This window comes from Rana temporaria, chromosome 1 (genome assembly GCF_905171775.1).
Source record: "Rana temporaria chromosome 1, aRanTem1.1, whole genome shotgun sequence".
NCBI classification, from domain to species: domain Eukaryota; kingdom Metazoa; phylum Chordata; class Amphibia; order Anura; family Ranidae; genus Rana; species Rana temporaria.
The window spans coordinates 40,334,094-40,354,089 of record NC_053489.1 but is presented as its reverse complement, the minus strand read 5'-3'; the positions used below and the strand labels follow the sequence as shown (position 1 = coordinate 40,354,089).

Below are 19,996 nucleotides of genomic sequence, written 5' to 3'. Positions count from 1 at the left end.
AAAGCACGCTACCCGGCCAGCCAGGAAGGGAGTGGGGACGAGCGAGCGCCCCCCCCTCCTGAGCCGTACCAGGCTGCATGCCCTCAACATGGGGGGGGGGGTTGGGTGCTCTGAGGCAGGGGGGCGCACTGCGGCCCCCCCACCTCAGAGCACCCTGTCCCCATGTTGATGAGGACAGGGCCCCTTCCCGACAACCCTGGCCGTTGGTTGTCGGGGTATGCGGGCGGGAGGCTTATCGGAATCTGGGAGCCCCCTTTAATAAGGGGGCCCCCAGATACCGGCCCCCCACCCTAAGTGAATGAGTATGGGGTACATCGTACCCCTACCCATTCACCTGCAAGAAAAGTGGTAAAAAACACAAATAAACCACACAGGGTATTAAAATATTTTATTAGTCTGCTCCGGAGGCCTCCCCTGTCTTCTTTATTAGCTCTTTTACCAGGGGAAGCTTCTTCTTTGACGTCTTCGGGTGGGTGGGGGCCGCCGTCTGGTTCTCTTCCACCGCCGGGGGGGGGGGGTCGCTTTTAAAAAAGCCCCCACCCCCCGGCGGGTTTCCTCCGGCGTCTTCGGCGGGGGGGCTTCTTCTTCCGCTATCCCGACGGGTCTTCTCAACTCTCCGGGGGTCTCCTTCTGTCTTCGCCGCTCTCCGTTGTTGACTCGGCGCACCCCGGTTCTTCGTCTCGCTGTCCGGTGTCTTCTTCCGTGCTGTACGTCTTCTCCTTCCGTGCTGTGATGAGTTCTTCTTCCGTGCTGTGACGTCATGTTCTTCACTTCTCTCCTTCTCCCGATGTTGACACGTCGCCTTTCCTCTCTGCAATGACGGGTGCATCGGACCTATATAGGCCTCACAATCCCATCATGCTCTGTACCTACCCATGTGATACCTACCACGTGGGTAGGTATCACATGGGTAGGTACAGAGCATGATGGGATTGTGAGGCCTATATAGGTCCGATGCACCCGCGCACCCGTCATTGCAGAGAGGAAAGGCGACGTGTCAACATCGGGAGAAGGAGAGAAGTGAAGAACATGACGTCACAGCACGGAAGAAGAACTCATCACAGCACGGAAGGAGAAGACGTACAGCACGGAAGAAGACACCGGACAGCGAGACGAAGAACCGGGGTGCGCCGAGTCAACAGCGGAGAGCGGCGAAGACAGAAGGAGACCCCCGGAGAGTTGAGAAGACCCCCCGGATAGCGGAGAAGACCCGTCGGGATAGCGGAAGAAGAAGCCCCCCCGCCGAAGACGCTGGAGGAAACCCGCCGGGGGGTGGGGGCTTTTTTAAAAGCGACCCCCCCCCCGGCGGTGGAAGAGAACCAGACGGCGGCCCCCACCCACCCGAAGACGTCAAAGAAGAAGCTTCCCCTGGTAAAAGAGCTAATAAAGAAGACAGGGGAGGCCTCCGGAGCAGACTAATAAAATATTTTAATACCCTGTGTGGTTTATTTGTGTTTTTACCACTTTTCTTGCAGGTGAATGGGTAGGGGTACGATGTACCCCATACTCATTCACTTAGGGTGGGGGGCCGGTATCTGGGGGCCCCCTTATTAAAGGGGGCTCCCAGATTCCGATAAGCCTCCCGCCCGCATACCCCAACAACCAACGGCCAGGGTTGTCGGGAAGGGGCCCTGTCCTCATCAACATGGGGACAGGGTGCTCTGAGGTGGGGGGGCCGCAGTGCGCCCCCCTGCCCCAGAGCACCCAACCCCCCCCCCCCCATGTTGAGGGCATGCAGCCTGGTACGGCTCAGGAGGGGGGGCGCTCGCTCGTCCCCACTCCCTTCCTGGCTGGCCGGGTAGCGTGCTTTGGATACGGGTCTGGTATGGATTGTAGGGGGACCCCCTACGCCGTTTTTTTCGGCGTAGGGGGGCTCTCCTTACAACCCATAACAGACCTAAGGGCCCGGTATGCTCCTTAGGGGGGAACCCATGCCGGATTTTTATTTAAAATCCGGCGGGGACTTCCCCCTCAGGATTCATAACAAACGCCGCACACGTGTAGAATTGGCGGGAATCCAAGTCGGATCTCCCGTCGCTTCTATGACGGCTCTGTCTCCATCGCGGCAAGCCAGCTCGGCGCTGGCTCCCGCGATGGGGCTCGTAGGTGCTCAATCTCGCCGAGAAAGAGAGCGAGATTGACACAAAATCGGGTTCACCTACTGTATGAAGAAAGTTGACCACCACTATGCTAAAGAACAAAGGGAAATGTGCAATGCAGCACTGGTGACCTCTACTGGCGAGCTTTCAGATTGCAGATTCAGTGCTACTACCGCGTTTCCCCAAAAACGAGACCTACCCTGAAAATAAGACCTAGCGTTATTTTCCAGGAGGGCTACAATGTAAGCCCTACCCTGAAAATAAGCCCTAGTTTAAAATGCTTGTAAAATGCTCCAGCGGGGTCACAGAAGTGCAGAGCAGCGCTATAACAAAGGTATTTGGCACAATTATATTACAGAAACACACGCATTGTACATTATATACTACTGTAATGTCCGGTACACACAATGAGATTATCGGACTAATGATCGTGCGTTTTTTTGCACGCTAATCTCAGATCGAATCTGAAGAGTTGACTAAAGTCACGAAAATTCTCGCACGAATTTCTGAAGTGATGACGTGTTGCAATGCATTTGTATTGCATTTTCGAACGACAGCTGTACGGATTAAACGGAAATCGTCCGATCTGGCATTGTACGAAAAAAATTCCGTGCATGTCCGATACAATAATAATCCGATGAACGGTCATGATCGGCTCTCAAAAGCTCTGTACTAACGATCCAATCATCGTACGATCGATTCGAAAGTGGTATTTTTTGTATGATTTTCGGATCCTGTGTACGGGGCTTAATAAAGTAAATTATAGGATTTTACAAGCATTCTAACTCAGTTCACACTGGGGATTTCTGACAGGCAGGGAGGAAGAGGGGGAGAGAAGACATTATATTACATGGTAAGACCTACACCGAAAATAAGCCCTACTGTGTCTTTTGTTGACAGAATTAATATAAGACCATGGCTTATTTTCGGGGAAACACGGTATAAAAATAGCACTTTTCTGATTGAAAAAGAGCTATTCAGCAATACAAGGTCTGTAATCTCTATTGTGTTCTGTAGTTCTGTATCAGTGGTTCTTGTTACAAAAAAATAATAAAATACACTGACTGGACTTGTGCTCTTTACTCCTAATAAAAGTGTTTAAGTAAGGCCCCTTTCACACGGATGCTTTTTCATCCATCCGTGTACGGATGAAAAAGGGACATACATTGGTCCCTATGAGATCGCGGGTGTCAGTGGATGAACATCCGATGACACCCGATCTGGCCCGGTGCCGCATTTTTCCGATTCTGCAGACGGAGGAAAACCCTATTTTTCCTTCCGTCTGCTGATCGGATTGGATGAACACGGACAGGCGGTCCGTGTTCATCCAATCCCCCATAAGGGAGAGCGGAGAAAAGGAAGGGCGGTCCCTGCACAGTGTGCGGGCACCGCCCTGTCATCCGCCGGCTCAGTGGGGATCAACGGAGCGATCCCCGCTGAGCAAGCGGAGGTTCACGGGGCAGATCATTACTGATCCGCCTCGTGTAAAAGGGGCCTAAGGCCTTTTGCACACTGGAGCTTGAAAAACCTCAGTACAGCTTTTATTTTTATTTTTTACTGAGCTAAAATACCTCCCATTAATTGTAATGTGCATACAAGCGTGTAAACAAGCACTGTGCATTCTTCAGTAAAGAATAAATAGAAAAATCATCTTTTTTGGTCAGTAATTTGCGCTTCATGCGTGCAAATGGCCGTTTACATATTGTGCAAGAGGAGAACGCGAGAATACGTTTTCTCACATTTGAGAGAAAATGCGCAAACGCATGAAAATGTGCGTAAATACCTAAAAAAAAAAAAAAAAAAAAAAGTCTAAAGAAAGTAGATGCTCAAACAGGAGTATCATGTGCAAGAGGACTAAAGAGACCTCAGATGTTGTGCAATTACATTATACAGGGGTCTAAAGTGGCCTACTATCAGAATAAGTGGATGCAAATATTAAAAACTGCCAGTGCTAATTTCGTAGATGAAAAATTATTTCATCATAGTTTGTCAGCTGCATGTTTTCAGTGACAAAAACTAAAAGAAAAGAAAATTCAGTTTCAATTCCGATCACTGGTCTCCAAACTGCGGGCCAGGGGCCAGATTCGGCCCTTTGCTTGCCTTTATCTGGCCCTTGGGGCATTATTCTTCCCTCTGATAGTTGACATGAACAATGGGGCACCATTCCTCCAAGGATACCAACAATTGGGTGGTATTTCTCCCCCTAATACCAAATGTGGTGATGTTTACTCCCACCAATGCCAGAAAAATGTATATTCCCATTGGCCCGTCTCCCATCTGAGGGATGGGCCTTTGTTTAGAAAGTTTGGAGACCCCCTGATTCAGATGACTAAAATATGACTAAACAGCATTTTAGCCAAAAGACTATGGGCCAGATTCAGGTAGACTTACGACGGGCGTATCAGTAGATACGCCGTCGTAAGTCCGAATCCCCGCCGTCGTATATTTAAGCGTATTCTCAAACTGAGATACGCTTAAATATTGCTAAGATACGACCGGCGTAAGTCTCCTACGCCGTTGTATCTTAACTGCATATTTACGCTGGCCGCTAGGGGCGCGTACGCTGATTTACGCCTAGAATATGTAAATCAGCTAGATACGCCTATTCACGAACGTACGCCCGGCCGTCGCAGTAAAGATACGCCGTTTACGTAAGGGGTTTTCAGGCGTAAAGATAAACCACCAAAAGGATGGCGCAGCCAATGTTAAGTATGGACGTCGGAACCGCGTAAAATTTTTCAAATTTTACGTCTTTTGCGTAACTCGTCCGTGAATGGGGCTGGCCGTAATTTACGTTCACGTCGAAAGCATTGACGATTTGCAGACGTCATTTGGAGCATGCGCACTGGGATACGTCCACGGACGGCGCATGCGCCGTTCGATCGAAACGTCATTTACGTGGGGTCACACTTAATATACGTAAAACACGGCCACAGCTTCAACATTTAAATTAGACGGGCTTACGCCGGCCCTAATACGCTACGCCGCCGTAACTTTGGGCGCAAAATCTTTGAGAATACCATACTCGCCTCTCAAAGTTACGGCGGCGTAGCGTATAGGAGAAACTAACTTGAATTTTGACACCAAAATTAGCACTGCTTAGATGGAAAACTAGAAGGCAGAAAGCCGCATCTGCAGCGTCTCACAATTAGCGCAGAGGGTTACCTGAGCTGCATGCCGGTGCTCCAGGAACAGATGTCTTTCCTCAGAAGAAGGTTGTTCAGTGACACGGCGTTGATCATGTAGAAGAGCTGTTTGAACACTTGCTGGATAATCTCGGGGTCTAGGCCATGATCACACATGACGAGATTGAAGGCATTCAGCTGGCGGATGATGGCTTCCAGGCTGTAGGAGTTGTCGCCGCCATCCGCCATACTGGAGGATCTTTTCCGATATCCAGTTGGCTTCACTCCGGACAAACCCTGAATACTCTCGGTTTCCAACATGGCCGACACTATAAAAGTGAAAATAATATTGAATTACAGACTTTCTGCTTTTTCACTTCAAGGGTAATAACTCCACTTTTTTGCACATGTATTTTGGCTATGTTGATATACTGAATGATAAAACTTTATAAACAATGTTAAAGCAGAGTTCCACACAAAAGGTGGAACTTCCGCTTTAAACACTCCTCGCGGCATGTCATTTTTTTTGGGGGGGACTGTGTAACCTCTTTTTAGTGGGACTTCCTGTCCCAGTTCCTCCTTTAATTTTTTGGGCCACCTAGGCGACTCCTCTTCTCGCCCTAGGCGGCTCCTCCCTGCCAGCGATCTTCTGGGACACAGCTCAGGTCCCAGAAAATCGGCTGGCCAATAGGAGAGCGTATCGCGACTCGCGCATGCACGGTGCATGTCCAGCCGTGAAGCCGACATGGCCGGGTCCCCACAGTTACGATTAGGGTTGTCCCGATACCGATACTAGTATCGGGACCGATTCCGAGTATTTGCGGGAGTACTCGTACTCCCGCAAATACCCCCGATACCAAAATAGAATACTTCCCAACCCCCCCCCCCCCGCCGTCGTCGCCGTTACGCTGCATCCCGCCGCCGTTACGCCGCATCCCCGCCGACTGTGTAATACGCGCCGGGAACATTACAGCTTTGAATAGCTGTAATGATTCGCGCCGCGCATAGACACTCCCCCTTGCTCGGGTGAACTGTCCAATCCCGAGCGAGGGGGAGTGTCTATACGCAGCGCAGCGCCAATCATTACAGCTATTCAAAGCTGTAATGTTCCCGGCGCGTATTACACAGTCGGCGGTAGCGGGGATGCAGGTAAGCGGGACATGGCTGGATATAGGGGGGGAGACATGGCTACATGGGGGGAGACATGGCTACATGGGGGGAGACATGGCTGGATGGGGGGGAGACATGGCTACATGGGGGGAGACATGGCTACATGGGGGGATATGGGGGGGGACATGGCTGCATGTGGGGGGGACATGGCTGGATATGGGGGGGACATGGCTGCATCTGGGGGGGACATGGCTGCATCTGGGGGGGACATGGCTGCATCTGGGGGGGGGGACATGGCTGCATCTGGGGACACATTTAAAAAAAGTATCGGTATTCGGTATCGGCGAGTACTTGAAAAAAAGTATCGGTACTTGTACTCAGTCCTAAAAAAGTGGAATTGGGACAACCCTAGTTACGATGATTGCGCCGAGGAAAGGATCGAGCCTCCAGTCAGCCACATCGCTGGACCATGGGGCAGGTAAGTGTCGGTTTATTCAAAGTCAGCAGTTATGCTTTTTGTAGCTGCTGACTTATAATAAACCAAAAAGGGAGGGACTCCGCTTTAAATTTATATTACAGCAGATGTGTGTTGCCATTCAAAGAAAACTAGACACCAACATATATCCCCAGTGCACTGCAATGCATCTGCACTATAGGGCAGTTCAATGCATAGAGAGATACGCTCTGTACATTGCATTGCCCTGTGCTGAAACAAATATGTGCAAAATGAATGGGTTGCCCAAGTCAGCACCCCTCAATGCACAAGATAGCGCTGATTACAGCGTACTGTGTCATTGTGTGAATGGGTCCTAACAGCATGCAAAAGATCAATTCAGATGCTCTAAGAAGACTGGACTCTGTGTAACACAACAGAGACTTTTCTATGATTATCCTTCTGTCCCCCCCAGACTGAGCACTTCACTCACCTATCATTGGCTGCAGGAGAGCCTCTGCGATCTTTATGAGCTGCTGATAGATCTGGATGGACAGATCACTAAGAACCTGACGGTACTCGGTGAGGTCGAAATTACGGAGACAATGCTCGTTCTGCTTCTGAGAATTGCTGGTCATGAAACCCTAAAAGAGGATATTATAATTATTACCACCGCATAATGTACATAGAGTAAGAAACGTTCACATGAGCATCATCAGTTCCATCACAAAAGCGAAAAAATAAATAAAAAATGCATGAAAACGTTATCTTCAATGAATGCAAAGCATTCTCTGATTGGTCGAGGTAGAGGGTGGGGATGTCACACACTTTACCTCGATCAATCAGAGAAGGATTGGCATTCCTTGAGAAAATATAAAGCACTTTCTGAGTGGTGCCTATGCTGAGCGGCTGACCTCCTGTGTTCAGAATGCAGGAGGGCAGCCACTCGGCACAAGACCTGAACACTAGTGGAGATCACGGATTCAGTGATTTCCAGCTTCTAAAGGGATCCCACAAGTAGGATATATGCATAGTTACATTGGTCCAAGCTGGAGCAAGCATAAAACCATTAAGTACAGCTTCTCTCAACCTTCTTACCGCAGAAGGAACCTTGGAATGGTTTTCAGGTCATGGGGAACCCTACTAAAACTCATGGGGCCAGATTCAGAAAGATGCGCGTATCTTTAGGCAGGCGTAGCGCATCTCATATGCGCTACTTTGCCGTAACTTAGTCAGGCGAGTAGTGTATTCAGAAAGAACTTGCGCCCGAAGTTACAGTGGCGAAGCGTATATGGGCCGGCGTAAGCCAGCGTAATTCAAATGATCCAGGCAGTGGGCGTGTTGTATTGAAATGAGCCGTGACCCCATGCAAATGAATAGGCGATCGAACGGCGCATGCTCAGAGTCACGTCGCAAATACTCCCCAAGATACGTTGGCGCAATGCTTTGTCGACGTGAACGTAACCTACGCCCAGCCCCATTCACGTACGACTTATGCAAATGACGTAAAATGCTAAGCTGTTCGTACGTTTCCGACGTCCATACCTCACATGACTTACCCCTTCTTTATGAGGGGCAAAGTTACGCCGGACCGACGCCTTACGTAAACGGCGTATATAGATGCGCCGGACGGAACTACGTTTGTGAATCGGCGTATCTAGGTCATTTGCATATTCAATGCGTAAATCAACGGAAGCGCCCCTAGCGGCCAGCGTAAATATGCACCCAAGATACGACGGCGTACTAAGACTTACGTCGGTCGGCTGAAGCCAGATTTCAGGCGTATCTAGCTTCAAGAATACCGCGCAGAGATACGACGGCGCATCTTAAAACTTACGCGGCGTATCAATGGATACGCCAGCGTAAAATCTTTCTGAATCCGGGCCATGGTTTCCAAGTGTATTTCTGCAATATTACAATGCAATGAATAGCCAAAGTATTTCTTTTGTATGTTGATGCTAAAAATTCAATATAAATATCTTAAAAAAAAAAAAAAATTCATGGTTTCCTTACCTCTGTAAAAAAAAAAAACTCATGGTACATTAGCATTATGAGTAGGTTGTAGAGAGTTTTCAAAAATGAATAAAGAATGGGGTGAACCTAAACCTAACCCCTCCCACCGCTTTAAACCTATCTTTAGCAAAAATCATTGAGGCTGGGTTCACACCCAATACCAATGCGGCTCCCAGCAGGGGTCCGGTGCGTCTCCATTAACCGTTTCAGGTCCGATTTCAGCCCAAATTTTTGGCTGAATTCATACCTGAAATGGACCAAAAGATGCACAGGGCTCCTATTCAAATTCTTACTGGAGCCGCAGCAGAGATACGTGAACTGGCTCTCTATAGATAGCCGGTCAAAATCTCCTGCTATTTCGAATTGGATGCGGGGAACCTGCAACGGTGTGAACCCAGCCTAAATGAAATCTTCCACTGCTCTCTGCTCAAGGAGCCACTAACAACCTCTGGAGGAACCCTGGGCAAGAAAGCTTGATTTAGTATGTTGTTTTGTGAGTAAGGGCCCTTTCACACGGCGGATCAGTAATGATCCGCTCCGTGTGTCCACAAAAGCTCAGCGGGGATCCTCCGTAAAATCCCCGCTGAGCTGGCAGCTGACAGGGCGGTCCCCGCACACTGTGCAGGGACCGCCCTGTCTTTCCTCCGCTCTCCCCCCTATGGGGGATCGGATGAACACGGACCGTATGTCCGATAGACGGAAGAAAAATAGGATTTTCTACCGTCCGCAAATGCGGATCTTTGCGGAGGCGGACAATTACGGGTGTTAGCGGATGGTCATCCGCTGACACCCGTAATCACATAGGGACCCATGTATGTCCCGTTTTCATCCGCAACGGATGGATGAAAATGCGGACATACGGTCCGTACGTGTGAAAGGGCCCTTGGAGGTTACATTGTAGTGCTTCCATCTTGAGGTCAGGTAACCCGTATAAAACATTATGATTCAGTGTAATGATTATGTTAATTTATATAGAGTGTAGTTGGAGGTGTAGGTACACACTTACCTCATCCCCGCTATATTGCTTCAAACAATGGAGGAGACGGCTGGAGTTTGAGAGCCAGAATGATGTAATCCGGAAGTCATCGTTGTGTTTCTGCCATACAAAGAGAAATATTTTAACAGCTTTGCTTTGAATTCCTTGAAGCCCTTCAATTAAATCCCACCATAAGATCCAAAGGAATTTATTATAGGAAAAAAACAGACCTATAATACAATATGGTATTTGGTTAAAGGGGTGGTAATCCGGGGGGACTTGCACCTTATGAGAGACTTGCCTTAGAATGAAGCCCTCCAGCAGCGTGTCGTCATTGCTGACGGAGCTTTTTATCTTCACCCGGTCTTAAAGTGATTGTAAAGGTTCATTCTTTTATTTATTTTTTAAATAACAAACATGTTATACTGTACAAACATGTCAGCCTCGATTCTCTTCTTCTGGGCTCCTCCTCTTCATCGGGTGCCCCCACGGAGAGACGCTTTCCATAGGGGCACCCGTGCAGGCACGCTCCTGACACAGACAGTAGGACTCAGTCCCGCCCCTGGCTACTGTGTCACTGGATTTGATTGACAGCAGCGGGAGCCAATGGCTCTGGAGGCAGCTGCAGCACAGAAGAAGGTTTTTCACCTTAATGCATTGAATGCATTAAGGTCAAAAACCTTGAGACTTTACAACCCCTTTAATTCTGGGTTTGAGGGCTCCTGCTGTCTGACTAGACAAGCCGCAATGACGTCACTCCCAGGTATGCACATGGGAGAACTGTGTACAGCACAGACCTCTGAAGGAACAGCACACCCGCCTAGCCATATGCATGCATGGACTTTCCGATTAGGTCCGTCTTAAAAACTGACAGGCAGACCTGATGGAAACCACAGTGTGAAAGGGGCCTTAGTGAGTATGGCCAGCCATATGTTTGGTAAATGCTCCACAGTAGGGTTGCTAAACTCAGAACACAGAGGGACAAACGGAGTAGGATAACTTAATAAGTGGCCACACAAACCCACTTTCAAACACTGATATGAGGACTTACATCAGTGGTCTCCAAACTATGGCCTGGGAGCCAGATGCGGCCCTCTGCCTGATTTTATCTGGCCCTTGGGGCATTTTACCAAGCACTGTCAGTAGCAGTGGGGCACAATTCCTCCCACTGACACCAACGTTGGAGCACTATTCCTCCCACTGACACCAACGTTGGAGCACTATTCCTCCCACTGACACCAACGTTGGAGCACTATTCCTCCCACTGACATCAATGATGGGACACTATTCCTCCCACTGACACCAACGATGGGACACTATTCCTCCCACTGACACCAACGTTGGAGCACTATTCCTTCCACTGACACCAACGATGGGACACTATTGATCTTTTATTGAAAAGAATCAAGCAACCAATTTTATACAAAAGTAAAAAACAAAACTATAGTACAAAACTTAAAACCAAGGAATACACATCCGGGTTCAGAATATATACAATATATACACTATACACCACTACCAAAACATTACTACAAAACTATTTACACAAAGCAGCAGAGAGGGCCTAAGAGGCACAACCCGTCACCTATGTACGCAGCCATTTATCAAAAATGTATGAAAAATAATAATCTAGGGTGATAAGAGACAGACAGCCACACCCGGGAAAGAGACTCCTGGCAGTCAGGGAGGCTTGAAACCCCTCCACGCCTTCAGCCAAGCCCCCTGACCCCGCTTGTCTCTCTCAAGCCCCCGAATCTTCCCCACCTCATGCACAATGTCATACACCACCACCTCAACAGGAAGGATTTTTTGCCGAATGCTGACCTGACACCGTGCGTTCCAGGTGAAATAACGGACCACTAGGCTAACTAAAAAAAGTGTATCCAAACAAAAACCTCCACCGGTACTGAATGCTCCGTACACCCACTCGGCATAACCCAGCCTGGAGAGGAAAGGAACACCGAGCGCCCGCCCCACCTGTTTGTACACTTCTATGTTAAAAGGGCAACGAAGCAGAAAATGGTCCATAGTCTCCTCCTCACCTGCACACTCCTCCCGAGGACAGCTACGATCCACCCCACTGCGGAATTTCAAATTGCCCCGAACATAGAGCCTCCCATGGAAGCACAACCAGGCCAGATCCCTAAATTTAGGAGGTATTCTATCCAAATTAATCAGTCTCAACCCCACCCTCAAAACTGGGCCTGGGCAATCCCTTAAGGCCAGTGGGTCATGAAAGACTTCGCTCAAGACTCGACTCATAAGGTCTTTCCTCGGAACCGATCTGAGATCTTCAGCCGACAATCGCCACTGCCGCAGTAACTTCAGGCACGGAGCTACATAGGCTGGTAGCTGACCACGATGACCCCTGCGATTCTTCACTTGGCCACCTTCTTCCCAAAGTCGCAGAAAAGGACTAAACCAAGATCTAAATATGCCTGCCCATCCAGGAGGTTCCACTGCAAGCATACTACCAATGTTAAACTTGAGAAATAGCAGTGAAAAGAAAAGAATTGGGTTGACCATACCTAAGCCACCCTCCCTCCTGGATAGGTAGGTGACATTCCTCTTGATGGGGTTCAGTCTGTTCCCCCACAGCATCTGGAAGAACACACTACTGACCCTAGCATAGAGAGACACTGGCAAGATGCAGACAAAGCTGACATACAAGAAGATCGGAATCAGGTAAGTCTTAATCAGATCAACCCTTTCCCTCATAGATAACTTCCATCTCTTCCAGTTGACCACCTTAGCATTGGCAATTTCCAGTCTGCCTTCCCAGTTTTTGAGGCCATAATCGCCGGGTCCAAATTCAATGCCTAGTATCTTAATTCTTTCCCGGGGCACTGGAAAGGTGTCCGGGAGATCAAACCCCTCACCTTCCTTTCCCATCCAGAAAACTTCGCTCTTTTCCTGATTGATCTTGGAGCCTGATGCTTCAGAATACCGTGATGTCAGAGAGACCACCTCCTCCGCCTCATCCGTCCCAGTGACAATCACCGATACATCGTCCGCATAAGCAACAACCCTCAATGGCGGCTCACCCGGGAGCCCCACTGGTACCCCACACAACATGCCGCTCTCTAGCCTCCTGATGAAGGGGTCGATTGCAAACACATAGAGCAGGGGACTCAGGGGACAGCCCTGGCGCACCCCGGAGCCAACCTCAAAGGACTGCCCAACCCAACCATTAACAAGAGGGAAGCTTTCTGCCCCCTTATACAAGACTTTCAGCCAATCAACAAAACCACCCGGCAGACCATACTTACTAAGGAGCAACCACAGGTACTCATGGTTAACACGATCAAAAGCCTTTGCCTGATCCAATGTCAGCAAGTACTTTCCCCAGCCTGCAGCCCTGCACCGCTCCAAGGCCTCCCGGACAGCTAACACCGCTGTGAAGGTGCTCCTACCCTGGACCGAACAGTGCTGATGGCGAGAAAGCAAAGACTCTGCTACTGACGACAGGCGCCAGAAAAATATCTTCGCCAGTATCTTTCTATCGACATTAAGAAGGCTGATGGGGCGCCAATTCTCAATCATCGAAGGATCTTTACCCTTTGACAGAAGAATCACAGCCGAGTGCCTCATGGAAGGGGATAGCACCCCCTCAGCAAGACAACTGTTAAAAACCTCTACCAAATGTGGGGCCAGAATAGACTTAAAGGCTTTGTAAAACTCAGCCGTCAAGCCATCCGGTCCGGGTGACTTTTTGATGGCAAGCTGTTCAATTGCCCTCATCACCTCTTCAACTGTGATCTCCTCTGTCAAATTCATCAATGGAACATCTCCACCATTTAGACCTGGAGTAGAGTCCAAAAAGCTTTCCATCTTGTCACGGTCAAGCTCTTTCCTTCCAAGAAGGTCGGCATAAAAGGACCTCACGACCTCCAGAATCCCTGACCTGGACTTTGTCACGGAACCTGTACTGTCCTTAAGGCCAACGACCGCTTTAACAGCTACACCTTGTTTGCAGTTCTGGTAAGGGTCAGGCGAGTGGTACTTCCCATAGTCCCTCTCCAGAACCAAAGAGGCATGCCGGTCATATTGACACTTCCTGAGAAGGAGTTTCACTTCGGAGATTGCCCCAGGATCTCCTCCTCTCGAGACAAGAATATCCAGCTTCCTCCGCAAACGTTGGTAGGTCATGTATTTATTAAACTGTGTTCTATTGGCTAGGCCCCTGAAGAATCCAGCGATCCTCTTTTTGGTCAGCTCCCACCACTCAGCCTTGCTGCTACAAAAGTCCAGGAGGGTCACCTGTGCCTGAAAGAATTCCTCAAAGGATTGTCTAACATGTTCTTCCTGGAGTAGAGTCGAATTTAATCTCCAGATGCCCTTTCCTCTCTGAGGGGCGTCTGAAGCATTCAGGGCCACAGATAGCATACAGTGATCAGAGAACTCTACTGCCAGCACCACTGGGGGTGAGAAAGCAGAGGCCTCCTTCAAAAAAAACCTGTCTATCCTACTCTGACTATTACCACGATGAAAGGTGAACCCGGTGTCATCCGGGAGGTGCGCAATGTGCACATCCACAAGACCAGCATCCCTAACCATACTATTTAAAAAAACGCTATCATATCCCAGCCTGTCCTTGAAGGCCTTCCTGTCCTTGGGCCTAGTTACTGTATTAAAGTCACCTCCAAAGACCACTTGCCGGGATGTAAAAAGAAATGGCTTGATCCTTGTAAAAAGGCATTTCCTGTCCCACTTTGTGTGCGGCCCATAGATATTAATTAGGCGCAGGTCCTGCCCTCCCACAAGGACGTCTAAGACCATACATCTCCCAATCTCCACCTCAATAACCCGCCGGACAGTTACCATGCCGGTTTTAAACAACACCGCCACACCGCCGTAAGGCTCGGCCGCAAGAGACCAGTAAGATGGACCATACCTCCACTCTCTCTTGGCCATATGAATATCTGCCAAGGAGGTGAGCCTAGTCTCTTGCAAAAATAAAATTTCAGCATCTAATTGGCTGAACAAAAAGAAGGCCATAGAACGAGCTCTCACTGACTTAATGCTGGCGACATTTATTGTCGCCACTTTTAACGGAGGGGGAACCGCCATTTGGGTTATTGGGTGGATTGCTTCTTAGCTCCCCTCTGCTGCTCATCACCAGAAGCCTCCCTCTTTCTTGAGGCCGCCTCCAACTCCATCTCTGACTCAGAGCTCAGCTCTGAAGAAGCGCCAGATGACGAAATGTCCCACCTAGAGGACCTACGACGGGTGGAGACATGCACCGGAGCTTCCCGTCCCCGTTCCGTCCTCACCGCCTGCTTCTTCCGCCGCCCAACCTTCCTTCTCTCCTCCAGGTACTTGAGGTCAGCCTCAGAGATGCCCTCATCCCTTGTTTTTTTCTTTGAAGCGACCTTTTTAGTACCCGCTATCACTCCTGATGGGGGGGGTAAATCCGACTTAACAGGGATAGACTTCTGGGGGGTAACTGACTCAGGGGGCACAGACTTGGAAGGTTCTGACACAAGAGGAGCGGGTACAGTAGGCTGGGGGGACACAGATACAGATACAGAAGGAGTACTTACAGACACAGAAGGGGTGGTCACAGGAACTGGGGAGGGAACTGGGGAGGAAACTGGGGAGGGATCCTGAGCAGGACCAGGGGGGTCGGTCACCGCAGCGGAGGATGGTACACCAGGGGCCTCCCCCTCCATCCTGTCCAGCCTTGACATCTCATCCACTACCTCCTTCTCCATATTGTGCCAGGCCTCAGGGCATCTGCTATAAGGGTGGCCAAGTCGCAGGCACAGGTTGCACCTGATCTTCTGGGTGCAGTCCTTGGCCATATGACCCTGACCCCGACACACTGAGCATATCAAGGCCGAACAGGAGGAGCTAAGGTGGCCCTTCTCTCCACAGCGGTGGCACAGCTTCGGCTGACCAGGGTAGAACACGGTCATCCTATCCCTCCCTATGAAAGCCGAGGAGGGCAGGTGACGGACAACATTTCCATCCCTGGCCAGCCTGACTGTTACCGACCATCCCCCAGTCCAGATGTTACGCTCATCTAATATTTTATTTGGCTTGGTCAAAACTTCCCCGTAGTTCCTCAACCAGACCTCCAGATCCCTGGCAGGGACGCTCTCATTGGTGAGGATGATAGTGATCTTTTTTACTGTTGACCGCTGCGAAATCGCAACTGGGGCCAGACTTTCCCATTCGGGTCTTGACCTGCACCGGGCCTCATATCGCTCCCAGAACAGGTCAAGACCCTCTGGCTTGGTGAAACTGACTGTATACTCCCGCGTCCCTGACACATGAATAAAAGCATACAAATCATTTACCCCAAAACCCATTTCCAGGATTAAATCCACCACTGCACGCCTTGCAGGGGGGATTGCACCACCTTCCCATTTCAAGATGACAACATTACGTCTTGGGCCCCCAGCAGAAGCCAGAGACCCAAGACCATATCCCGGGGGGCTCGAGGTGGTAGCTCGTAGAGGAAAACCCTGCTTGGGGGCGGAGCTGCCAGGGACAGAGCGTACCACCTGAGCGAAAGTGGGTTTATTGGGGCCAAGACCCCACACTGAAGTCACTTTATCTGCATGAACAGAGTTAGTATTGTCCATCCCACCTGAACTGGGACCATTGTCCATCCCACCTGAAATGGGACCATTGTCCATCCCACCTGAACTGGGACCATTGTCCATCCCACCTGACCTGGGATGATTATTATCAGCCACACACACATTCCCATCAGGTATAATTATAGTTTCTGTTGCAGTACCGGCCGTCACCTGATGCTGCGCTGTGGAGTCCAGAGCAGCAGTGGGGCAATCAGCTCTGGTCTCAGCATCAGGAGGGTTAATGGGTTCTGCTGGGACTTGCAGTTCCTTCACAGAAATGTCATTTTTTAAACGTGTCTCTTGCTGCATTGCAGCCTCAGCAGGCACATTATTACTGCATACAGGACTGGCAGTCTTATTATTAGGCACATTATCAGTCATTGATGGTACATACACAGTCTTATCCACAACATGGGGCTTAGCTGGCTTCACTTTATCAGGTACATCATCTGCAAAATCTTCATCATTGAAAACCATCTGATCCCCCCGCACAGGAGACTCCATTACCTGGATCACCCTCAGCATGCCTCCTGAGTCCTGGGAAGGCATTGGGGTGCTTACCTCTCCCTGGGGGGGCAGGGGGTCAGAACTGGGGGTCTCCTCCTCCTCCACCTCCATCTTTGTCACCTTTGCAAACCTCCTTTCGTTGCAGAACTTTTCCTTGAAAGGACCATCCCTTCCTTCCATTATGGCCACGATGGTCTCTTGATGGTCCACACGGACCTTGGCCAATTGGATCTCTGGATCCATGGATCCGCGTTTCTGGCTATGTAAGCCTTCACGTTGCCTTCTCAGGCGCTTCAGCTCCGCACGTAGCTTGTACAGCTTGTCCCTCTCCCGGTTTAGGACTTTTATCCCGGCCACCACTCGCTCCCGAATGGCCTCCGAGCCTTCATCCACACCAGGGGCAGACAGATCACCAGCTGAGGCTTGTAGAGGGGCAGACATGTCAGCAGATGGCCCAGGAGATGGCTGAGAGCCTCCAGCAGGGGAGGCCCCACTGCCCTCCATGGCTTCCCCAGAAAGGGGCCAGGAGAGCTGGGAGAGATTTCCAGGCAACTCCCTTCTCACACAGCAGCTCCAGACACACCTTCCTCCTCACACACCTGTGCTCCAATGGTGGGTGGGGCATTATTCCTCCCACTGACACCAACGATGGAGCACTATTCCTCCCACTGACACCAACGTTGGAGCACTATTCCTCCCACTGACACCAACGTTGGAGCACTATTCCTCCCATTGACACCAACGTTGGAGCACTATTCCTCCCATTGACACCAACGTTGGAGCACTATTCCTCCCACTGACACCAACGATGGAGCACTATTCCTCCCACTGACACCAACGTTGGAGCACTATTCCTCCCATTGACACCAAAGATGGAGCACTATTCCTCCCGCTGACACCAACGATGGAGCACTATTCCTCCCGCTGACACCAACGTTGGAGCACTATTCCTCCCACTGACACCAATTATGGGACACTATTCCTCCCACTGACACAAACATTGGAGCACTATTCCTCCCACTGACACCAACGTTGGAGCACTATTCCTCCCACTGACACCAACATTGGGACACTATTCCTCCCACTGACACCAACGATGGAGCACTATTCCTCCCACTGACACCAACGTTGGAGCACTATTCCTCCCACTGACACCAACGTTGGAGCACTATTCCTCCCATTGACACCAAAGATGGAGCACTATTCCTCCCGCTGACACCAACGATGGAGCACTATTCCTCCCGCTGACACCAACGTTGGAGCACTATTCCTCCCACTGACACCAATTATGGGACACTATTCCTCCCACTGACACCAACGTTGGAGCACTATTCCTCCCATTGACACCAAAGATGGAGCACTATTCCTCCCGCTGACACCAACGATGGAGCACTATTCCTCCCACTGACACCAACGTTGGAGCACTATTCCTCCCACTGACACCAATTATGGGACACTATTCCTCCCACTGACACAAACATTGGAGCACTATTCCTCCCACTGACACCAACGTTGGAGCACTATTCCTCCCACTGACACCAACATTGGGACACTATTCCTCCCACTGACACCAACGATGGAGCACTATTCCTCCCACTGACACCAACGTTGGAGCACTATTCCTCCCACTGACACCAACGTTGGAGCACTATTCCTCCCACTGACACCAACGTTGGAGCACTATTCCTCCCATTGACACCAACGTTGGAGCACTATTGATCTTTTATTGAAAAGAATCAAGCAACCAATTTTATACAAAAGTAAAAAACATAACTATAGTACAAAACTTCAAACATAAATCCAAGGAATACACATCCAGGTTCAGAATATATACAATATATACACTATACACCACCACCAAAACATTACTACAAAACTATTTACACAAAGCAGCAGAGAGGGCCTAAGAGGCACAACCCGTCACCTATGTACGCAGCCATTTATCAAAAATGTATGAAAAATAATAATCTAGGGTGATAAGAGACAGACAGCCACACCCGGGAAAGTGACTCCTGGCAGTCAGGGAGGCTTGAAACCCCTCCACGCCTTCAGCCAAGCCCCCTGACCCCGCTTGTCTCTCTCAAGCCCCCGAATCTTCCCCACCTCATGCACAATGTCATACACCACCACCTCAACAGGAAGGATTTTTTGCCGAATGCTGACCTGACACCGTGCGTTCCAGGTGAAATAACGGACCACTAGGCTAACTAAAAAAAGTGTATCCAAACAAAAACCTCCACCGGTACTGAATGCTCCGTACACCCACTCGGCATAACCCAGCCTGGAGAGGAAAGGAACACCGAGCGCCCGCCCCACCTGTTTGTACACTTCTATGTTAAAAGGGCAACGAAGCAGAAAATGGTCCATAGTCTCCTCCTCACCTGCACACTCCTCCCGAGGACAGCTACGATCCACCCCACTGCGGAATTTCAAATTGCCCCGAACATAGAGCCTCCCATGGAAGCACAACCAGGCCAGATCCCTAAATTTAGGAGGTATTCTATCCAAATTAATCAGTCTCAACCCCACCCTCAAAACTGGGCCTGGGCAATCCCTTAAGGCCAGTGGGTCATGAAAGACTTCGCTCAAGACTCGACTCATAAGGTCTTTCCTCGGAACCGATCTGAGATCTTCAGCCGACAATCGCCACTGCCGCAGTAACTTCAGGCACGGAGCTACATAGGCTGGTAGCTGACCACGATGACCCCTGCGATTCTTCACTTGGCCACCTTCTTCCCAAAGTCGCAGAAAAGGACTAAACCAAGATCTAAATATGCCTGCCCATCCAGGAGGTTCCACTGCAAGCATACTACCAATGTTAAACTTGAGAAAAAGCAGTGAAAAGAAAAGAATTGGGTTGACCATACCTAAGCCACCCTCCCTCCTGGATAGGTAGGTGACATTCCTCTTGATGGGGTTCAGTCTGTTCCCCCACAGCATCTGGAAGAACACACTACTGACCCTAGCATAGAGAGACACTGGCAAGATGCAGACAAAGCTGACATACAAGAAGATCGGAATCAGGTAGGTCTTAATCAGATCAACCCTTTCCCTCATAGATAACTTCCATCTCTTCCAGTTGACCACCTTAGCATTGGCAATTTCCAGTCTGCCTTCCCAGTTTTTGAGGCCATAATCGCCGGGTC

The 19,996-nt window shown here is 49.8% G+C and overlaps 1 protein-coding gene across 2 annotated transcripts in view; it reads right to left on the bottom strand.

The window, feature by feature from the left end:
* Positions 1-19,996, bottom strand: part of MYO5B (myosin VB) — a 414,634-nt gene that overhangs the window by 10,528 nt on the left and 384,110 nt on the right. For both annotated transcript variants that reach the window (XM_040336856.1, XM_040336864.1), the window contains 3 exons: positions 9,787-9,876; positions 7,261-7,411; positions 5,265-5,553 (listed from right to left, as the gene is read on the bottom strand). In XM_040336856.1, coding sequence (XP_040192790.1) covers positions 5,265-5,553; positions 7,261-7,411; positions 9,787-9,876 — 530 coding nt within the window. The remainder of the gene's footprint in view (positions 1-5,264; positions 5,554-7,260; positions 7,412-9,786; positions 9,877-19,996) is intronic.